The sequence below is a fragment of the Narcine bancroftii genome, chromosome 3, assembly GCF_036971445.1.
Source record: "Narcine bancroftii isolate sNarBan1 chromosome 3, sNarBan1.hap1, whole genome shotgun sequence".
NCBI classification, from domain to species: Eukaryota; Metazoa; Chordata; class Chondrichthyes; order Torpediniformes; family Narcinidae; genus Narcine; species Narcine bancroftii.
In genome coordinates this window covers 259,082,095-259,103,193 of record NC_091471.1, presented here as the reverse complement: position 1 = coordinate 259,103,193, position 21,099 = coordinate 259,082,095, and the positions used below count along the sequence as shown (strand labels likewise).

The following is a 21,099-nucleotide window of genomic DNA, read 5'->3' as shown; positions in this document are numbered from 1 at the left end:
ATATCTGGATAAATGAAGATTTTTTGCCCTTTATACTCCAGTGGTTTGTTGCCCTCTCTTACTTTTTCCATTGTCTTCTCCAGTACCTTTTCTCTTGTAGTATATCTTAGGAATTTTACTACAATAGATCTTGGTTTTCGTTGTGGTTGTGGTTTAGAGGCCAATACTCTATGTGCCCTTTCTATTTCCATTTCTTGCTGTAGTTCTGGACATCCTAGGGTCTTAGGGATCCACTCTTTTATAAACTCCCTCATATTCTTGCCTTCTTCATCTTCCTTAAGGCCCACTATCTTTATGTTATTTCTTCTGTTATGGTTTTCCATTGTATCTATTTTTTGAGCTAGTAGTTTTTGTGTCTCTTTAGTTTTTTTATTAGATTTCTCCAATTTCTTTTTTAAGTCTTCTACCTCCATTTCTGCTGCTACTGCCCGCTCTTCCATCTTGTCCATTTTCTTTCCCATTTCTGTTAAGGTCATCTCCATTTTATTTATTTTCTCTTCTGTGTTGTTTATTCTTTTTCTTAAATCCTTAAATTCCTGTGTTTGCCATTCTTTAAATGACTCCATGTATCCTTTAATAAGAGCAAGTATATCCTTTATCTTGCCTTTCTTTTCTTCTTCTATTTCACTGTACTCTTCCTCTTCCTCTTCTTCTTCCTCTGGGTTGACCATCTGTTGTTTCTTTGGTGCCCTTTCCTCCTCTTCTTTCTTGTTTCTATTGTCTTCTGTGGTCTCTTCTTGCTGCAGGTGTTCTGCAGCTGTCGTTGCCGGCTGTGGAGATCGACTCCCCAGCTGGTCCCCCCTCCCGTCGGTGTGTTTTTTTTCATTCGCATCGCGCATGCGCGGTTGCGCACTTTTACTCGGCTCTGCGAGCCATTTTTGTAGTCCATTATTTACCGACCTGAGGGAGCGGGTTTCTCTCTCCGCAGCGGGCCTCTTCGGACAGGTAAGGCCTTCGCCTTTTTCCTCCTTTGTCTTCTCTTCCTCTCTTCTTACCGTTGCTTTCGATTTTTCTTTTTTTGTCGCCATCTTCTTTCCACCTTTATACTCACTTTTCTGTAACTTTTATTTCTGTGCCTTTGTGTTTTCCTTTGTTTTTCCCGACTTTTCTGGAGAGGGCTGGAGTTCACCGTCCGGCCACTACTCCATCACGTGACTCCTTGCACCTTGTATAATTGAAGCATATTAAAAATATGATGATGTGGCGGACTGAGCCACTCTGCAAGTGAACTGGGTTACGGAGCTGAGGAATGGCGGGGCCTCAATATACCGGGTGCAGTTCCAGTCCTTGGAGCTGACGTGATAAAGGTGCTGGGAGTTGCAAGCGTCAGTGGGTTCCAAGGGATTTAAGTTCTATTAGTCAGTTGGTTTAGCTCACTCTTGACTGTCAATGTGTTCTGTTTGCTGTACCTCCTTGCGTCTACAATAGGAAATCACAATAAAATGTTATATCTAAAAAAACAGTATGTGGTAGGAAAATTTTAAGATGATTCTCATGATCAGCTGCCCAAAGTCCATAAAATCCACCCAAAAATGTTCAGAAAGCAAAATCTTCGTTGCCCACTGTAATCTGCTTGTGATAAGCTCCAAAAGGTAGTGGTTTGCTGATGACCAGTTCAGCAAATAATGAGGAGCTGGAGGGACTCAGCGGGTCAGGTAGCGTCCATGCAGGGGCGCAGTGCTAATTTTTCAGCGGCAGGAGCTCACCAAAAAGACGGCGACGAGGAGGTGCCGGATCGAGATCCTGTGGGCTCCTGCAGCACTGCACCCTTGTGTCCATGGGTAGAAATGGTCAGTCAATATTTTGGGACAGGACCCTTTATTGAGACTAAATTAGGAGGGGGTGATTTTGTTTCCTTTTCCTTGATGTACTTTACATATCACATCCCATTGCCCATTTCTACCCATGGATGCTGTCTGACCCGCTGAGTTCCTCCAGCATCTCATCTGCAGTCTTTGTGTTTTCCTTCTTCCAGGTGTCTTTGTAGGAAAGCATGAGTAAGCAAAATGGCTGCCATTGCTGATGTCATCTTTTTATTATAGATTTGTTTTAATTCCAGACTTTCCATTCACTTGTAGGGCAGCAAAGACGCTGCCTCGCAGGACAAAGCTCGAGCCTGACTCCTAGTGATGTCCGTGTGAACTTTGCCTGTTCTCCCTGTGACTGCTTGGAATTCTTCCAGTTTTTCAAATTTCCTCCCATATCCCTAACATGTGCGTTTGTAGGTTAATTGGTCTCTACAAACTTTCCCTGGAGTGTAGATGCTTGGCTGAATCTGAGGAGGTTGATGGGGTAAGTGAAGAGTATTTTATGGGATCTGTGAAAGTTGTTGACGTGTTTGTCCCAAGGTCTCATGCACTGCCAGCCTGTGACCACATGCATATTGCAGGAACAACATCCCATCTTCCCTCTGAGCACCCTCCAACCAGATGGCATTAACATTGACGTCTCCAGTTTCTGTTAAACCCACTCCCGCCTTCTTCCCTTGTCACCTTTCCCAAAGCTCTGTCTCTCCCTTTCTCTTTCCCCCTGTTTCCTTTCACAGGACCAGCATCAATTCTCACCTCCTCTTATATCCAATTAACACCTTTTGTTCGGTCTGGACTCCTCCCACGTCTTTACTCTGCATCAGAATTTATTGTCATGAAACCTGTCACGAAACTCGTTCTGCGGCGCAGAGGGGAAGAAGCTATTTTTGTATTATCTTTTTCCACTGTTGACCCCCTCGATGAGGATTTTGAAAAAAAAATTAAATTTAGACCTACATCACGGAAACAGGCCATTTTAGTGAACGAGTCCGTGCCGCCAAATTTAGACCCAATTATAACCTGCACCCCCAGTACGTTTTGAACGGTGGGAAGAAACCAGAGCCCCCAGGGAAAACCCACGCAGCCACAGGGAGAGTGTACAAACTCCTTACAGACAGCGCGGGATTCGAACCCAGGCGCTAATTGCCGCCCCTGGTTTGTGTTCTCCTGTTTTCTCCCTCATGAAGTCTACAATCAGTTCCTTAATTTTGCTAACGTTGAGTGCAAGGTTGTCATTGTGAAGCTTCTCAATTAGCTGTTCTATTTCCCTCCAGTACAGTTCCTCTTTGGTGTCTGTGATTCTACTGACAACCGTGGTGTTATCACCAAATTTGTAGTTGGGATATCAATTGTGTCTCACCACACAGTCACGGGTGTAGAGGAAGTAGACATACTTGGGGGAAAAAGAGTGACTTGATAATTAACAGGCATAAATAACAAAGATTTTAAGTAAACTATCTGATGACACAGCAGCTTCAGAGGTTGACGTCTTACCAATGCCAAATGGAGAGGCATCAGTGCTTAAAGCTGCGGTATCAGAATCTTGTCAGTTTTGTTTGTTCAAAATATTTGCGGTGACGTTCATCCTTGGCGTAATCACTTGAGCTAATACCTTGGCACAGCCTCGCCAAGTGGTCTTTCTTTTAAATAGAACCCGCTGTTAGCTGGAGGCTTCTGTTTTTGGACTTGACTTCGGCCAGCCCTTGAGCCGTAAGTGGAGCAGAAACAGTGTTAAGGCCAAAGTTCAAAATCAGAATTTATTGTCAAGAACAAGTCACGAAATTTGTTTTGCGGCAGCATCACGGAGCAAACATTCATATAAACCACATTACAAAAATAAATGTAAATAGTGCACAAAAAGTCAAAGTGAGGCAGTGTCTTTGGTTCATTGCTCATTCAGGAATTTGATGGCAGTGGGGGAAAAAGCTGTCCTTTGAGTGATTGTCTTCAGGCCCTTGCACCTTTTTCCCGATGGGAGCAGAGTGAAGAGGCATGGCCTGGGTGGTGGGGGTCCTTGAGGATAGAGGCTACTTTTTTAAGACAAGGTATCCTTGATGGAGTGAAGTCTGGTGCCCGTGATCAAGCCTCTGGAGATTTTTCTTGTCCTGACCCTTGGCACCTCTATGCCAGACAGTGATGCAACCAGCCAGAATGCTCTCCGTGGTACATCTGTAGAGGTTTTCGAGAGTCTTTGGTGACATAATCTCCTTAAACACCTCACAAAGTACAGCCACTGGCGAGCCTTCTTTGTGATTGCATCGTCGTGGAGACTCCAGGGCAGATCCTCGGAAATGTTGACACCCAGGAATTTGGAGTTCTTGACCCTCTCCACTAACGAGCTCTTGATGGGGACTGGGTCATGTTGTCCCGACTTCCTCCTGAAGTCCACAATCATCACCTTAGTTTTGCTAACGTTGTGTGCATGTTATTGGTGTGACACCACTGAACGAGCTGATCTGTCTCTCCTGCATGCTTCCTCATAGCTGTTAGTGATTCTGCTGGTGTCGTCAGCAAATTTGTAAATAGCATTGGAATTGTGCTTGGCCACACAGTGCTGTATGTACGAGTTGCTGTTTTTGAGGTGATCCAGAGCTGAGTGGAGAGTCTGCTGTGGAGCGATTGTGGCGATAGGTGAATTGCAGTGGGTCCAGATCTTTGCTTAGTCACATGTTAATTCTGGCCACGACCAGCGTCTCAGAGCATTTCATCACAGTAGAAGTTAGTGCAACTAGACCAGGCGATAGTCACGAGGCAGCCCACACGGCTCTTCTTCTTGGCCGGGATGATCGATGCCCTTCTGAAGCAGGTGGGAACCTCCGACTGCAGTAATGGGAGGTTGAAAATGTCTATGAACACTCCGGCTAGTTGGTTGGCACAGATTTTAAGTACCCTGCCAGGTACATTGTCAGGGCCTGACGCCTTGTGAGGCTTCGCCCTCTTGAATGATGTTCTGCTGTCGGGCTCAGAGACGGGTATTACAGGGTTCTCAGCCTTTGCAGGGATTCTTGTAAGCACTGTTGAGCTCTCCTTCTCAAAGCGGGCATAGAAGATGTTCAGTTCATCAAGTAATGAAGCATCACAGCCATCTATGGGTGTTCGCCCTCACTTTGTAGGCTGTAGTGGCCTGCACTCCCTACCGTAGCTAGCGTCTATCTGTCTCTGTCTCCAGCTTCCTCTGGAATTGTCACTTTGCTGCAGAGATGGCCTTCCACAGGTCGTACCTGGATTTCCTGTGGAGATCTGATCCCTGGACTTAAACACCTTTGATCTCACCCTCAGCAGGTTGTGAATCCTCTGATTCATCCAAGGCTTCTGGTTGGGGAACACCCGGTATGTGCTCGTGGGCAGACACTTTTCCATGCAGGCTTTGATGAAGTCGATGACGTGTTGCATATTCATTCCAAGTCTCGATGAGTTCTTGAATGTGATCCAATCCACCAATTCAAAGCAGTCCTGCAGATGCTCCTCCGACCCCCTCCATCAGGTGCAAGTGCTCTCAGTACATCTGTACGTGGCACAGATGTGGCCCAGCCCTCGCACCTGGCCGTAATCAGAGCAGAGTTCCGTTTCATGCGCTGATCCAAGAGGGAAGGGGTCCAAAGTACGTACATTGTTTCCACCAGACAGTGGGGGAAAGGGGATATCTAATGTGGGCCTCATTCTGAGGGCCACCTTCGTGTGTGGTCGCATCAGGTTGTGCATGGAACCCAAGTACGAGGACACCAAATGCTGCTAGGTGCTGAGGTTCTACCAATACCAAGTGTAGCGACGGATAGGCCTGGCCCCTTTGCCATGCAATGTACCAGTCAACTGGACTGGTTTGTGGAAAAGTTTTTCCAGACAAACATCTTTCACCACAAGCCCATCAAGCAGTGGTCAGCATGGAACATCCTGCAGATACTGAGAGATGAGGACTTGATGGTGGTTCCCTGAGAAGATCATTCAGGTCATCTGGCGGAATGCCTCATCACTGGTGTTCACTAGCAAAACACCAGGACTTGGCCTGGCAGGCGATGAGAGTCAGATCCTTCTTGTACAACCAGAACATCACCCACAACGCACGTTATCCTCAAGGTGACTGCGGTGGAGTCGAGACAAGTCACCCATCTCTTTGCAGAATGCAGATTTGCTGAGAGTAGGCAAGGATCCTTGTCGCAGGACTCTGATCTATAGGCTGCTCCCGGGGATGCACACAGAGTCAGACATCCAGAATTGCTGGAAGACCATCAACTCAGTGAAAGATGCACTTTGGCCTGCCTGACACCTGTTGGTCTTTCAGCACATGGAGATGTCGGTGAGGGAATGCTGGTGACTGGCTCATGCCAGGCTGCAGGCATAAGTGCTCAGGGGCACACAGAGACTTGGTGCAGCCAACATGAGGACGTTGTTGGGAAGGACCATAGCCCAGAGCCCTTCTATTATTGGGCATTGACGGGCTTAGACCAACAGGAAGCCGCTACAACCATAGACAGGGGAGTAACTATAAGGTACTACAGTGGTGGCAATAGTGCTTAATGAAGACTGAAAGTAACAATGTACAGTGATGGAAATGTATGGATATGACACCAACAAAGTGAAAAGAAGTTGACCTTTTTTTTTTAATAAAGTTTACTTTTGGAAAATAAATCATTTTCTCTCTCAGCAGATAATGTTCCACCTCCAAGTTATGAGACAAGAATCTTCAAACCTGCCAAAGTTGACCAGTTGGAGAAGTGCCCGATTAATCCATCAGAACTTGGTAAGCAATAGGAGGAATTGGCAAAAGACATTTTTATTGAGGTTAGCACAGGATGTTCAGAATTAAGGAATATGGTTCATTTTGTGTTTTCAGACCTGGAAGAACAGAAGTTTGTTTGTCTTAAATACTGAGATAATTAAAGCTAATCACCATTCCTAGCTGCCGGCTCTATCTCTCTCCTTTGTCTGAGGCCGAGCCAGACTGGTCACAACATGGACCAGGATCTGACCTTGGCTTTTAATCAAATTCTCACATCATCATCAAGACTTCCCTGAAATGTCCATGGCCTTAAGACAGAGCAGAAATAGGCTATTCAGCCCTTTGAGCCAGCCCTGCCATTTAATCAGGAGCTGATCCATTTTCCCACACACCCCCACTGTCCGGCCTTCTCCCCATAACCTTTGTGCCCTGGATAATCAAGAACCTATCAATTTCTGCCTTAAATACACCTGCCCTCCACAACCACCTGTGGCAACAAATTCCACCCTCTGGCTGAAGAAATTTCTCCGCATCTCTTTTCTAAGTGGACACCCTTCAATCCTGAAGTTGTGTCCTCTTGTCCTGGACTCTCCCACCATGAGAAATAACCTTTCTACATCTAATCTGTCCATGCCTTTGAAATTTTTAAATGAGATTCCCCCCCCCCCCTTATTCCCCCCTCAACGAATACAAGCTAAGAGCTGTCAAACACTCCTCATATAATAACCCTTTCATTTCCAGATTCATCCTTCTGAACCCTCACCAATGCCATCACATCATTTCTTAAATGAGGAGCCCAAAACAGCAAACAATATACCAGGTGAGGTCTCTTCAGTGCCTTTTAAAGCTGCAACATCAGATTCCGATTTACTGTCAAAGTACATAAATTACATCACATTCAACCCTGAGATTGCTTTTTCTTGCAAGTGCGGCAGAATTACCACTAATTTGTAGTGCAAAAAAACTATACACAATGTAAACGTGAACAAATAAAGAACTGTAAACAGATAACAAATGTAAAAAAACTGTACAATACAAAGAGAACAAAAAACATCAATAAAGTGCACGAGTAGTGTCCCTGATTGAGTTTGTTGATGAGGAGTCTGATGGTAGAGGGGTAGCAGCTGTTCCTGAACATGGTGGTGCGAATCTTGTGGCACTGATTCCTCTTCCCTGATGGCAGCAGCAAGAACAAAGCATGTGTTGGGTGGTGTGGGTCCTTGATGATTGCTGCTGCTCTCCAACAGCAGTGTTCCCTGTAGAGTTACTCAATAGCGGGGAGAGATTTGCCTGTGATGTCCTGGGCTGTGCTCACTACCTTTTGGAGGGCTTTATGCTCAGGGGTATTGATGTCCCCATACCAGACTGTGATGCAGCCAGTCAGAACACGTTCCATCACACATCTGTAGAAATTTCCCAGGGTTTCTGGTGTCAGACCCCTGAGGAAGTAGAGGCGCTGACATGCTTTTATCATGATGCCATTGGTGTGTTGGGTCCAGGAAAGATCCTCTGAGATAGTGATTCCCAAGAAATTAATTGTGCTCACCCTCTCCACCTCTGATCCCCCAGTGATTACTAGAATGTATGCCTTTGACTTTTCTTTCCTGAAGTCAACAATCAGTTCCTTAGTTTTGGTGACATTGAGTGCAAGGTTGTTGCTGGTGCACCATTCAGCCAAGTTGTCAATCTCCATCATGTATAATGACTCATTCCATTCCTTTGTACAACCAACTACCATGGTATCAATGGTTCATTTGTAGACGGTGTTATTGTCATACTGAGCTGCACAGTCATAGGTGTAAAGTGAGTAGAGCAGGGGATAAGAACACAGCCCCGTGGTGCACATCCCTGCTCTTATATCCTATTCCTCTTGAATGTCAGAATGTCACTCAGCTCCACCTGTCCTCAACTATCCTTTGCTTACCCCAGACCAGACTATTCAGGCAATCTTCTCCCTTCCATCCAAAATTTTGGCCCCTCTGTTCTTGCATTCACCCATTGTCAGAGCAACCACCTTCCAACGTTGACTTCCAATTACACTATTATTAAAAATCTCATCTTATTTTCAAATGCTGCAAAGCCTTGTTTCTCCCTATCTGTGAGTTGCTCTAAGCCACTAAGTTCTGTGCACTCCTCTGCTACAATCTCCCTGAATTTAATCAGAGCTAAGCCCTAGAAACCTCTCACTACTTCTAGCTCTCATCAGCAAACAGGAAAGACTGCAGATGTTGGGAAACTGGAACAGCACACAAATTGCTGGAGGAAATCCCTGTCCTGGAAGTCAATAGAGAGTCGATGCTTAGGGCTGAAACTCTTAATCATTCTTGAAACGTTGCGGTCCGTAAGATGCTGAATAAATCTTACTACTGTTAAATGGTTGACTGAGGTGTGTTCGTTCTGTCGTCCACTCTTCACAAAAAGGACTGGCAGCGTTTCTGAGATTTATTCCTGACCTTGTGCTTTTCTCCCATTTTCCCCTTGTGTTGGAGTCAATGGTATTAATCAAACCCCTTCCTGTTAAACAGTTGGGCCACTGAGGATCGTGTTTGACCAGGAACAGTCACTGAAAGAGATAGCTGAATTGAATCCTTATGTGACATTTGGAGGTCAATACAAGCCAAAGGAATGCATCGCTCAGCAACGCATTGCCATCATTATTCCGTTCCGCAATCGCGACCACCACCTGAGGCACTGGCTCTACTACCTTCTCCCAATCTTACGGCGGCAGCAAGGGGATTTTGGCATTTTCATCATTGAGCAGGTAGGAGTCACTGTGGACAACACAGAGGATGACTTTAATTCCTCCAGGAGCAATGAGGGACTCTGGGCTTGTTCCACTCAGCGTGGACACAGCTTAAACGTGATTTAACAGGTATTCAAAACTCTGAAGAGTTTTGAAGATGTAAATGAAGGAAATTATCCTGGAGTTGGAAGGCCTGATAACTAAATGACATACATTAAAGGTGATGGGGATACAAAAAACATTTTTTCCAATGTATTTGTTAATCAGTCAGTAAATCTGTCATTTATTATCCATACCTAGTTTCCCCAAACTGAGGAGGCAGTTAAGTCACATTATTGCAAGTTAAGTCACATCGAGGCCTGGCCAGTCCAGAGCAGCAGATTATTTCAGTGAGGGACATGAGTGAACCACACAGGCTTTTACAATTCTTTTTTTTCACGGTTATTTTAAATTTTACGAACTCCAGATTTTATTTACGTAATCTTGTGTAAAAGTCGAGTTTTTTTAGACCTTTTTTTAGCGTTAAATTTATGTGGTTGATACTATTTTTGTCCGTGGTAAGTACCTGCGTAATTCGAGGCATTGGAAGTTCCGATGAGCGGGCAGGCAGGCGGCTGGGACTTTATTCCCTGGAGTGTAGAAGAATTAGGGGAGATTTGATAGAGGTATACAAAATTAGTGTATAGTTAGAGTAAATGCAAGTAGGCTTTCTCTACTGAGAATTGGTGAGATACAAACCAGAGGTAAAGGGAGAAAGGGGTGAAGTTTAGGGGGAACGTTGGGGAATTTCTTCACACAGAGAGTGGTGGGAGTGTGGAACGAGCTACCAGCCGAAGTGGTGAATGCAGGCTCATTTTTCACATTTAAGAAAAATTTGGAAAGGTACATGGATGGGAGAGGTGTGGAGGGCTCTGGACTGGGTAAAGGTCAGTGGAATAGGCAGAATATCAGTTTGCCATTGACTGGAAAGGCTCAAGGTCAATGGGAGGACTCTTAAATGCACTGATATCCAAAGGGTTTTGTGGATTTAGGACCATTGCTCCTTTAAAGAGGCCACACATGTAGACAAGGTGGTAGCAAAGGCATATGTTATGTTTTGCTTCATTGAGCAGGGCATTGAGTTTAAAAACAAAGAAGCCATATTGCAGCTGTATAAAACTTTGGCTAGGATGGACTTGGAGTATTGTATGATTCCAGTTGCCCCATTACAGGAAGGATGTGGAGGCTTTGAAAAGAGTGCAGAAGGATGTTTCCTGTATTTGAGAGTATGAGATAAAAGGAAGGGACATACAAAGTTCTTGTCAAGTCATGTTTATTTGTCATTCTTACCATAACCATTGCAGTGTACAGTGAAAATGAGATAGCATTTCTCCAGAACATGGAGTTGGTTACTTACATGGCTAAATTACATCAGTTGGTTTGTGTTTTTTCCGGACTGCCAGAGGCTGAGGACGTTATAAAATTAGGAGAGACAATGATAGGGTAGACAGAATCTTTTCCCAGGATAAAGATGTTGGAGACTAGCGTTTAAGTAAGATATGCAAGGCAAGTATTTTACACAGAATGATAGGTGCCTGGAATGGGCTGACAGGAGTAGTGGTGGAATCTGATGCAGTAGTAGCATGTAAGAGGCTTCTGGATCGACACATGAATATACAGGGAATGGAGAGATGTGAATCATGTGCAAGCAGCAGGGTTTTAGTGGAATTTAGGCATCACTCTCTGCACAGATGTGACCTGAAGGGCCTATTCCTGTACTGTTCTATGTTCTGACAGGAGAACATGTGACTGATGGAAATGAAACCATGCTGTGAAATGGATTCAGTCTCTTGATGCTTCTGATAGTTTATCATTGTTTTCCTATTAATAATATTATATTTAATAATTCAGACAAGCAAAGACTTACAATTTTAAATTAATTTCAGGATGGTTAAATTGGGTGGAGGCCATCAAAAAATTTGGCAGATGTCCACACAGTAGATGTCCATCTATTTTTGTTCCCCATTCTCCAAAATATGTTTCCTGGTAATGCGTCGCGTGCTGGGAAGATGCAAGATGAGGTCAAAATATTTTATGGGGTGGTGGGGGGTGGGGGGGAAGATTAATTCTCTCAATTGACAAAAGAAAAAGGTTCCCAAGTTTCCAATGGTTGGGAAGAAGTAGCGATTTAACCAGCATTGATGATATTTATTGCTGGTTCACTAAAGAGGGAATTCCTTTGGGAGTTCTCCTTCTGCTGTTTATCATCTGCAATGAAGCAGCAAGGTCACATTGGGTTTTCCAATGGGAATGCCTTTGGATGTTTATTTGTTAGGGAAAAAAAAACCAGCTGAAGTGTAGCCGAAAGGTCCTTGACCTTCACCTGAGCTTCTTATCAAATAAAAAGAGTGAAGAACTCCCTTGTTGCTAGCCTGGATTTGTTTTATTCTTTCCTGGGATGGCAAGGTCAAACCGTGCATCTTGGCGCCTCACAGTTTGGCGGGCAGCAACCTCCTTTGAAGAAGACCGCAGAGCCCACCTCACTGACAAAAGACAAAGGAGGAAAAACCCAACACCCAACCCCAACCAACCAATTTTCCCTTGCAACCGCTGCAACCGTGTCTGCCTGTCCCGCATCGGACTTGTCAGCCACAAACGAGCCTGCAGTTGACGTGGACATTACCCCTCCATAAATCTTCGTCCGCGAAGCCAAGCCAAAGAAGAAAAGAATTGCTAAGAGCCTCTATTTTGAACTGCTGCATTCTTACAAAGTTTCTCTGGTAATGCAATGGGGTGAGGAGTTCTGGGATTTAGACCCAGGGATTATTAAAGAATGCATTGGCCAGGAGCTTTTTAGTCTCTGGAGTAAGACCGTGGTGCTACTTGTAGAACCATAGAACACTACAGCACAGATAACAGGCCATTCAGCCCTTTTAGTCTGTGCCGAAACATTATTCTGCTAGTCCCACTGACCTGCACCCATTCCATAACCCTCCAGACCTCTCCCATCCTAATTATTCTCAAAACTTAAAATTGACCCCTCTCTTACCTCGTCAGATGGCAGCTTGTTCTACACCCCCTCCACTTTCTGAGTGAAGAAGTTCCCCCTAAACCTTTCCCCTTTTACCCGAAAGCAATGTCCACATTGAACAAAAGCTAACAGCATACTCCCAAAAGGCCATCTTTCATAACCCTCCATTGAACTAGCAGAACGTCAGTGTCTCTACTTCCTCAGGATTTTGCAGAGGTTTGGTATGACACTAGAAGCTCTTGCAAATTTCTACAGATAGTGTGGTGAAAGGTGTGCTGACCGTCTGCATCACGGTCTGGTACGGGGACACCACTACCCATGAGCATAAAGCCTTCCAAAAGATAGTGGACACAGCTCAGGCATAGGCAAAACCTTCCCCATTTTCGGGAATGCTGCCATCAGAGAGCAGCAGTAATCATCAAGGATCCACACCTGTTCTCGCTGCAACCATCAGGAAAGAGGTATCAGTGCCACAAGACTCGCACCACCAGGTTCAGAAATAGCTGCTCCCCCTCCATCATCAGACTCCTCAACGACAAACTCAATCAGGGACTCTTACTTTTGCACTTTGTTTTTTTTCCCCACTCTATATTGCAGTTTGTTTACATTTCTTTATTTGATTACGTGTAGGTTGAGTACAGTTTTTTTTTTGCACAACCAATAAGTGGTAATTCTGCCTCACCCTCAGGAAAAGGAATCTCAGGGTTGTATGTGATGTCATGCATGTTCTCTGACAATAAATTTGAAAAGCAGTGGTCTGATCAGGCACTTTCCACAGCCTCTGTTGTCCCAAGTAGGATGTTTAATGTGCAGCCACTTACAGCTGAAACATGGTTTCCAATTTGTACCTGGAAAGCTCTCTCAGAATGAAATACCTGAAGTGCTGGAGAAACTCAGTAGGTCATGCAACTTCTCTAGGATGCGACCACTTTATTTTTTATTTAAAACTGCTCACACACCCTGTACTTGCTAATGAGTAAACTATTAGCATTTACCTGTTCATCTCTTCTCTAATCCTCCTTCAATTTGAATTTTAAAAGTACCGCCTGAGAATCCAGAAAATCCGAAAATCCGGACCGATCCACTCTCTAAGCAGTCTGGAATTTTGTACTTCTTCTGAAAAGGGTCATCAACGTTTCGGTCCTGAGCCCTTTGTCAAGGTGTGATCAAAAAACATGAATAAAAAAGGGTGGGGTGGAAGGGAGGGATGAGAAGGGGGAGGAAGGGGCAGAGAGGGGAGCACAGGCTGAGAGTTAAAGGGATCAGAAAGTAGATACAAGTAGAAGAGGGGGAAACTGAGGTGGTGTGGAGGTTAGCACCTCTGATAGGAGAGGGAAAGGAGTGGGGAACTGGAGGAAAGGAGATACAGTGATAGGTGATAGTCTCAGGGGAGGGAGGGTTTAACAAAAATTGGAAAGTCGACGTTAATGCTGTTGGTTGGAGAGTTCCCAGGTAGAATACAAGGTGTTGCTCACAGAATGAAGTTTGTTATGACCAAATTATCTATCAGGAAGGTGTCTCGGTATCATTTTACGATAGATACTGTGAGACCGATCGAGTTCCTCCAGCATTTTAGTGTACAGATTTCTATCATTTTACATCCTCCTGTGTGTATCTTTTTTGGTTACTAAACTAACCAAGCATTGCTGTGTGACTGCAATGTTTCATCTATGACTGTTCAGATATTTGTACTTTCTACCCCGTCCCCACCCCCGGCAGGCTGGTGATGAAACTTTCAACCGAGCAAAGCTGCTCAATGTGGGATTTGTGGAAGCATTGAAAGAGAATGACTACGACTGTTTCATATTCAGCGATGTTGATATCATTCCTGAGGATGACCGGAACCTGTACCGTTGTACCAAGAATCCGCGACATCTGGCCTGTGCTATGGACAAGTTCAATTATCGGTATGTGGCTTGGCTACATTTCCTTTCTTTGTGCCTCAGTCCATCTACCTGTTAGGGATAAACATCGGCTCTGTCACCGTGACGGGCTTTCAGGCAGGGGAGCACTAACTGTATCACTTTCTATGAGTGGTTCAAGAATTTCTACTTTTGTTTACCACTGACATTTAAGATTAAATGGGGAGATTTAAAGGGCATTTATTTTACACAGGAGGCGGTAGGTGCCAGGCGTGCTGGTGAAAACAGATATGATGGTAGCATTTAAGAGGCTTCTTGACAGTCACCTGAATATGCAGGGAATATCAATTGGCATTGTGTTCAGCTGATCTCATTGGCTGAAGGACCTGTTGCTGTGCTCTATCTTCAGTTATTATGCTTTTCAGTCTCTGGCTGGTTCTGATTTTGATTTTCTTTCTCCACAGCCTTGAGAGATCTGGTGGAAAGGGAAGAGGTAAAAGGGCCAGTTGTTGCTTTTCCTGCAGTTTGCATGGGAAAGGGCCACGAGAAAGGAAGTGAGTGCTAGAGGCAGTGGAGAGAGGCAGGGAACGCTAAAGGGGAAGGGGCAGGGAAGAGGAATACCGCTGGCATCTTGTTGAAGATGGTAGAGATGGATCCATTGAACGTGGAGGCTGCAGGGAACTCGAGCATCGTTCTGGGTGGGTGGAAAGGGGTTGTGCCCAGAAATGCAATAAACAAAAGAAAGATGTAGTTGAGAACCTTGTCAAGTTGGGAGGAGAAACCACCTTCAAGGAAAAGGGAAGATCCCAAGACTGGTGTGAAACATGTCAACGTCAGAACTGATGCAACATGGTCGAAATAAAGGGAGCAGTATGGAATCCTTATAGGAAGTTGGGTGGGTGGAGGTGTGCTCAAGATCAGATTTAAGATTTATTGTCAGACAACATGCATGCCATGAGATTCCTTTTCCTGCGGGCAAGGCAGAATTACCACTTATTAATAGTGCAAAAAAACTGTACACAATGTACACCTGTAAACAAATAAAGAACTGTAAACAGATCATGAAGAGTAAATAAACTGACTGCAATACAAAGAGAGAAAAAAAAATCAATAAAGTGTAAGAGCCCTTAAATAAGTCCCTGATTGAGTTTGTCATTGAGGTGTCTGATATTGGAGGGGTAGCAGCTGTTCCTGAATCTGGTGGTGCAAGTCTTATGGCACTGATACCTCTTTCCTGACTCTCACCACCAATTTTAGGATCTGATTGTATGATAGTTGGGGGGCAGGTGAGGAAGGAGATGGAAATTAAGAGAGAAAGTAAGAGGAAAGGCAATAAAGTGGAGAGGGAGGTGGTAGACAGAGGGAGCCAGTCAGGAGAGAAGACTGGTAGGAAGACAGAGAGGGGGAGGCTCAGACTGATATTTGTCAGGGACGGGGCTGTAGCAAGATTGTGTGTCTAGAATCGAGACTGAAATTATGCACCTCCTTGCCATTGGAGTAAGACCTTGTTATGTCCAACTGTGGGCTGGCTGGTGTGCAATAGCACACCTGTTGCTCTTGAAATAGCCCCATGGAAAGTTTTACAGGTATATGAGAGCACAGTAACATCAGTCAAATACCCATCTCCGTGCCATTCCCTCAGAACTGAACTGATAATACTATTTTGGTGTTTTTGAATAAGATGCACCATGGAATTCTGATTTAAAGTCATGCGAGCTACTGATAAAAACACACAAAACACCTAAGCAATTAGTAATCAGGGTTAATTTCAAAGGGTTGCTCCAACTGAGTATCAGTGAGTTTGAATCTCAGAAATATTCCTGCTTCTTCGACATTCTCTGAGTCATGGATCACCTACTCCCACTAATTCCACTGGTGAGATGGGCACAGGGGCAAGAAATGCTTGAGGTTGGTGGATACTTTGGATGGTACTTTTCCTCTGGGGCTTACACCAGCTTCTGTGTATTCCTGATGGAAGGATTTGAGGTTTTCCATTCCGCCCTGAATGCCTTTTCCCACCTTAATCAGCCGTGGGCCACAAATTCCCAAAAGTTGGTGGGGGTGTTGGGAGTTTTACAAGAGAGGCCTTGAGAGATCTTTGAATTGTATCCTGTCTGCCAGGAAATCTCTTGGAGTTCAGTGTGTCTGATCAGCAGGTTGTTATAGGGCCTACAAAGAGGCCTTCCCAATGGTGCTGAGTGTAATTCAGTGCTGCAACCTGAACAGTGGCATTGATTCACTTATCTTTACAGTTAATGTAGGGGTGGATGGGAAGTGTAGCATGTCCATTGTTCAGAGGTACATACTGTTTAATCTTTAACAATCTGGTCTACTTATTTACAAAAGGTATTTCAGGGACAAAAGGGACGGGTGGGGTCACCTGCAGGGGAGTGTGCACATGAGTGTGCACATTCTTGTTTCACTGAAGGTTTTAACACCAATTGCCCTCTAATGTGCATTTTTATTTTCTCCCTCTCTCTTAATACAGGTTGCCTTATAATGGGTATTTTGGAGGGATCGTAGCTTTTACCAAGCACCAATATTTGAAAATAAATGGCTTCTCTAACAGTTACTGGGGCTGGGGGACTGAAGACGATGATACATACATGAGGTAGGAATGAAACAGGTGTTCAAAACTAAATCTTGGATCAGGACATATGCCCATTCAATGGTCTTCCATATACTTTTGCTTCAAATAATATATTAAAAAAAATCTTTTTATAGTATCTCGGGCTTTAGATTGATCAAACTTGGTTTGGTCAAAAACTTTTGCAATAGTTACGAACCTAGAACTTCAGTTTTGAATTTATAGTTTTAGGTGACTGTTTAGATGTGATTTATTTTTAAAGGAATGGGTTCCACACTTTCAATCTGAATGAGAAAATCTTGGATTCAATCCCCACCGCAGATAGTTCAGTAGTGGGACTGTTCTGACTCACACTTGTGCATTGCAGAGGTGTCATTTTCAGATATGTTAAATCAAATGTGGTGCCAAAGGTCCCATGATACTGTGGCAGAGAAGGGCAAAAGGAGCTTTAGTAAGGGCTCTAGTCAATGTTTACCTCGCAACCAATACCAATAAAAGCAGATTGCATGGTCTTACTCGTATTGCCTTTGGTTCGATCTTGCAATGTGAGAATTGTCTGCCATATTTCCTAGCCCCTTGGTGTTTGTGTTTCCAACTTGTAACCTTATTTCATTCTTTGGATGGTGTTTCATGCCAGGAAATGTGAAAATCAATAATTGGCTTTCATATTGCACAGAAGTGTCAGAAAACCATGTGATTGATCACCATGCTTATACCTGAACCACGCCGCTGGCCAAATTTTTGACTGCGCCACATCACCTCCATTGAAGTATGGTGAATTTAAATTAATTATATATAAAAAAATAAATTAAAAAAATTATATATGTACATATATATATATATATATCTATATATATAGATATATAGATATATATATATATATATATCTATATATATATATTGCAGTTAATCAGCAGATAGCACACCTTGCTCTCACAGACCTGTATAACCCTTGGATTCATCTGGACATGCACTCTGGATTGGAATTATTCTTCTCACTTCCATCCTGATATATTTCTGCCATGGCTAGCAAATATTTAGTTTATGAATCTCTGCTGCAACAATATTTAATTAATCGCAACAAAGATTTAATTTGCTACAGTGAAGGAAACAGAACACATTTAGAGACATTTTCTTTCAAGCCAAACACACATCTGTGGGAAAACAGTAATGTTCTACCCATTTTTTAATTGGGTTACTGGGAAAGGATCTTATATAGGAAGCAAGACATTTAAAATTAATCAAAGTCTATTGAACACTGAGCTCATCCATCTGGTAACTATGGCCATGGGATGAATCACTCGTAACCTTCAGCTTGTATGCTTCCATGGTCCAACCGGAAGGTATTAACATAGACTTTTCCCAATGTCTTCTTTCCTCTTGCATTCTCTCTCTCTCTTCCCTTTTCCCTCAGTTTCCTTTTCCTGAGCTCTGCTTCCACAGTTGCACATAACCCACTCTTCCCCAGTCACTTCTCACCTTTCCTTTCTCCTGTGTTCCATCCATATTCTGTCTGTTACTCTTCCCCAAATGCCCATTCTTCCCCCTCCAGCCTTTTAATTCTGGTGCATTCCTGCTTTTTACTCCTACCTTGAAGAAGGACTCAGGCCTGAAACATCGGTTATATACCATCACCTCCTATGGGCCCCACTAGGCTGGCAGAGTTCTTCCACCAGTTCTATATTTTTATGAAAATTGCAGTGCCTGCAGGCTTTTGTCTTTCATCCCAATTTCCACATGAAAACAAGTGGGTATTCTAATGGTTTACAGCACCTTCACTGAAGGAAGATTAATTAACTTATTTATTTTCTTTCTTTCTTTTGCAATATTTTTATTAACATTGAAATTTTACAACCAAAAATACAGCATATATGTTAAAAGTCAAAAAGATACATTACACTTAAATCATATAATTCATCCAAGGTACGCCAGATTTTAATTAAGCAGGTATTGTATTCATATTTTATTATTTATAAAAAAGAAAATCTACCAAGAAAGAAGTTATTTGACCAAAAACAAAAAAAAATTATAGATTTCTTCTCAGAGTGATAAATTACCACATGAATGTACAGTTCTAACTTCATCACAAATCAAAGGTTATGAAAATAATTAAAAAAAGGGTCACCACAGTGTTGGAAAATCTGAATTCAAACCAGAATTGAGCATCTAATCGTCTCTAAATGTAAACATGACATGATGTCACGTAGCCATTGAGCATGAGTAGGCGAGTAGCATCTGAGCAACACTGCCTGCCGAGCCATAAGAGAAATTAAAGCTAATACATGTAGCTCAGATGCTGTTAAAATCATGTCACTCTCTCCAACAATACCAAATAAAGCAGTTATGGGATTAGGTTTAAAAATAACTTCAAAAAGTGTAGAGAAAGTTTGAAATACTCAGTTCCAATATTTCTCAAGACTCTGACATGTGCAAAACATATGAATTAATGAAGCATCTCCATTGTTGCATTTATCACAACAAGGAAATACATCTGCATACAAACAAGATAGTTTGACTTTGGACATGTGAGCTCGATGGACTACTTTAAATTGTCGGAGAGAGTAATGAGCACATAAAGAAGAGGTATTAACCAATTTGAAAATTTCATTCCAAGTTTCTTCAGAAATTAAAAGCTGTGGGTCCTGTTCCCAGGCTTTTTAAATTTTATCTTAGGGAGCTTCCCAAGAACATATAAATGTTAGATATTGAACCATTATAGAAAGGTTGTAAATTAAAAATCTGTAGATAACGAAAAAAGTGAGTATTTGGTACGTTATACCTCGCCAGCAGCATTTGAAAAACGCATAAACAGAGGAGTTAAGTTTAACTCAAAACCTATTAACAATTGTTAATAATATAATTATCTCAATAAAAACAACACCCAAATATAAACCTTTATACCAACTATATACTAACAGTGGATATTTATAGAGTGTATGTGGAAAAAAAATACAAAAGCCATTATAGAGTAAGGCCAAATAAACTCTCAAAACAAAACCCCATGTCAGTCTCGTCAAGTCAGTCAGTCAAATGAACAGTCCACAGAATCTGGTCTCCATGCTTTAATGTCTAGTTCAGTTGTGCACAGGTCTTTGAGTTGAATGTGGAGAGAGATGACTTGTCACTGAGCAGACTTACAATCTTGGCAGGGGAATACAGGAGACTTTCCTTAGTTTCTTGTGTGGTAACGACTACCTTCAGTTTTCTCACAAGGGTGTTTCTCACAGTGACCTCCTAGTCATTAGCACAAAGTCCGCACCTCTGAAGCCCTCTCTAGGGTTGCACCAGGTGACCCTCTGTCACACGAAGTCTTCTCCACCAAAACCTTGCCTTGGGTTATACCAAGCAACTTTTGTCACACAAAGTTCTCTTCTCTAAAGGGGACTGGAGAACACAGGTCGGTCACACACTCTGGGAATCAGAGTGTAAAATCTGCTGTCAGAACAGTAGTGCTGCCACCCGCCAACAGAGCAGTTCAGCCTCCTGTCTTTTAGCTGGAGCTTCCAGGTCATCACACTGACAGTTCATTCCTCAGCGTGCTGGACAGTTAAACTGCTGCAGCAAGTGTCTTCGACACTCCTGATTGGAGGAGAGGAGTGGCCAGCAGCAGGTGCGCTCTCAGCGTGCACGGCTCTCGCACTCCACACAGCTGTTCACTCTCCCAGCTCGCTGCTCCGGCGCACCACACCATGCGTGCTCCTTTCTCCTGCTATACAGTCAGTCACTGTCCCTTGTCAGAAATAAAACTGTCCATAGTCCATAACAGGTAGACCATACTTAACTTCAAAGGAAGTGAGACTTCCCTCAACAAATAAATCTTTAAAACATTTAATGCCCAATCTATAGCATTCTTTAAAAGTTACATCAATCATGGAAAGCTCCTTAAACCAAAATGTTTTCTAAATTGTATGCATATTCTCAAAGAATGTTTAACCATCGGATGATTAGTTAATTTATTTAGAGATATAGGAAGTGAGAATCCAGGAAGAGAGATGAGAGAAAATTTTGTAATAGGATTAGATTCCAGAGAGATCCATAGTGGACCAAAATGTAAGGTTTTGTATATTGACTGCCCAATAATAAAACCTAAAGTTTGGTACAGCTGAACCTCAGTTCTTTTTAAGTTTTTGTAAATGGGCTTTATTTAGGCGAGGATGTTTATTCTTCCATATTAAAAGAAGATAAGATTGAATCACTACTTTCTTATCATTGAAAGTTTCATTCTTCCATGAAAGTTTTCAAGTTTACTGCAAATCACACTATGGAAATGTTCATTTAGCAAAGGGTTTTTGTTCACTTGGTGAGAGTAGCTCTATACAAGATTTTTTAAATTGTGTAATAAAACAGAAAATTTTGAAATTTCATTTAGTCT

General features: G+C 43.0%; 1 protein-coding gene and 1 long non-coding RNA gene across 12 annotated transcripts in view; one reads left to right on the top strand and one right to left on the bottom strand.

The window, feature by feature from the left end:
* Positions 1 to 21,099, bottom strand: part of LOC138758586 (uncharacterized) — a 53,369-nt gene that overhangs the window by 15,926 nt on the left and 16,344 nt on the right. The window lies entirely within an intron of this gene.
* LOC138758583 (beta-1,4-galactosyltransferase 2-like) overlaps positions 1 to 21,099 on the top strand; it is a 61,475-nt gene that overhangs the window by 32,820 nt on the left and 7,556 nt on the right. For 6 of the 10 annotated variants that reach the window (XM_069927738.1, XM_069927737.1, XM_069927741.1 and 3 more), the window contains 5 exons: positions 6,451 to 6,546; positions 7,267 to 7,345; positions 9,051 to 9,286; positions 13,998 to 14,185; positions 16,629 to 16,751. In XM_069927738.1, coding sequence (XP_069783839.1) covers positions 6,451 to 6,546; positions 7,267 to 7,345; positions 9,051 to 9,286; positions 13,998 to 14,185; positions 16,629 to 16,751 — 722 coding nt within the window. The remainder of the gene's footprint in view (positions 1 to 6,450; positions 6,547 to 7,266; positions 7,346 to 9,050; positions 9,287 to 13,997; positions 14,186 to 16,628; positions 16,752 to 21,099) is intronic. The other 4 variants (XM_069927745.1, XM_069927743.1, XM_069927742.1 and 1 more) reach the window with 2 other exon arrangements.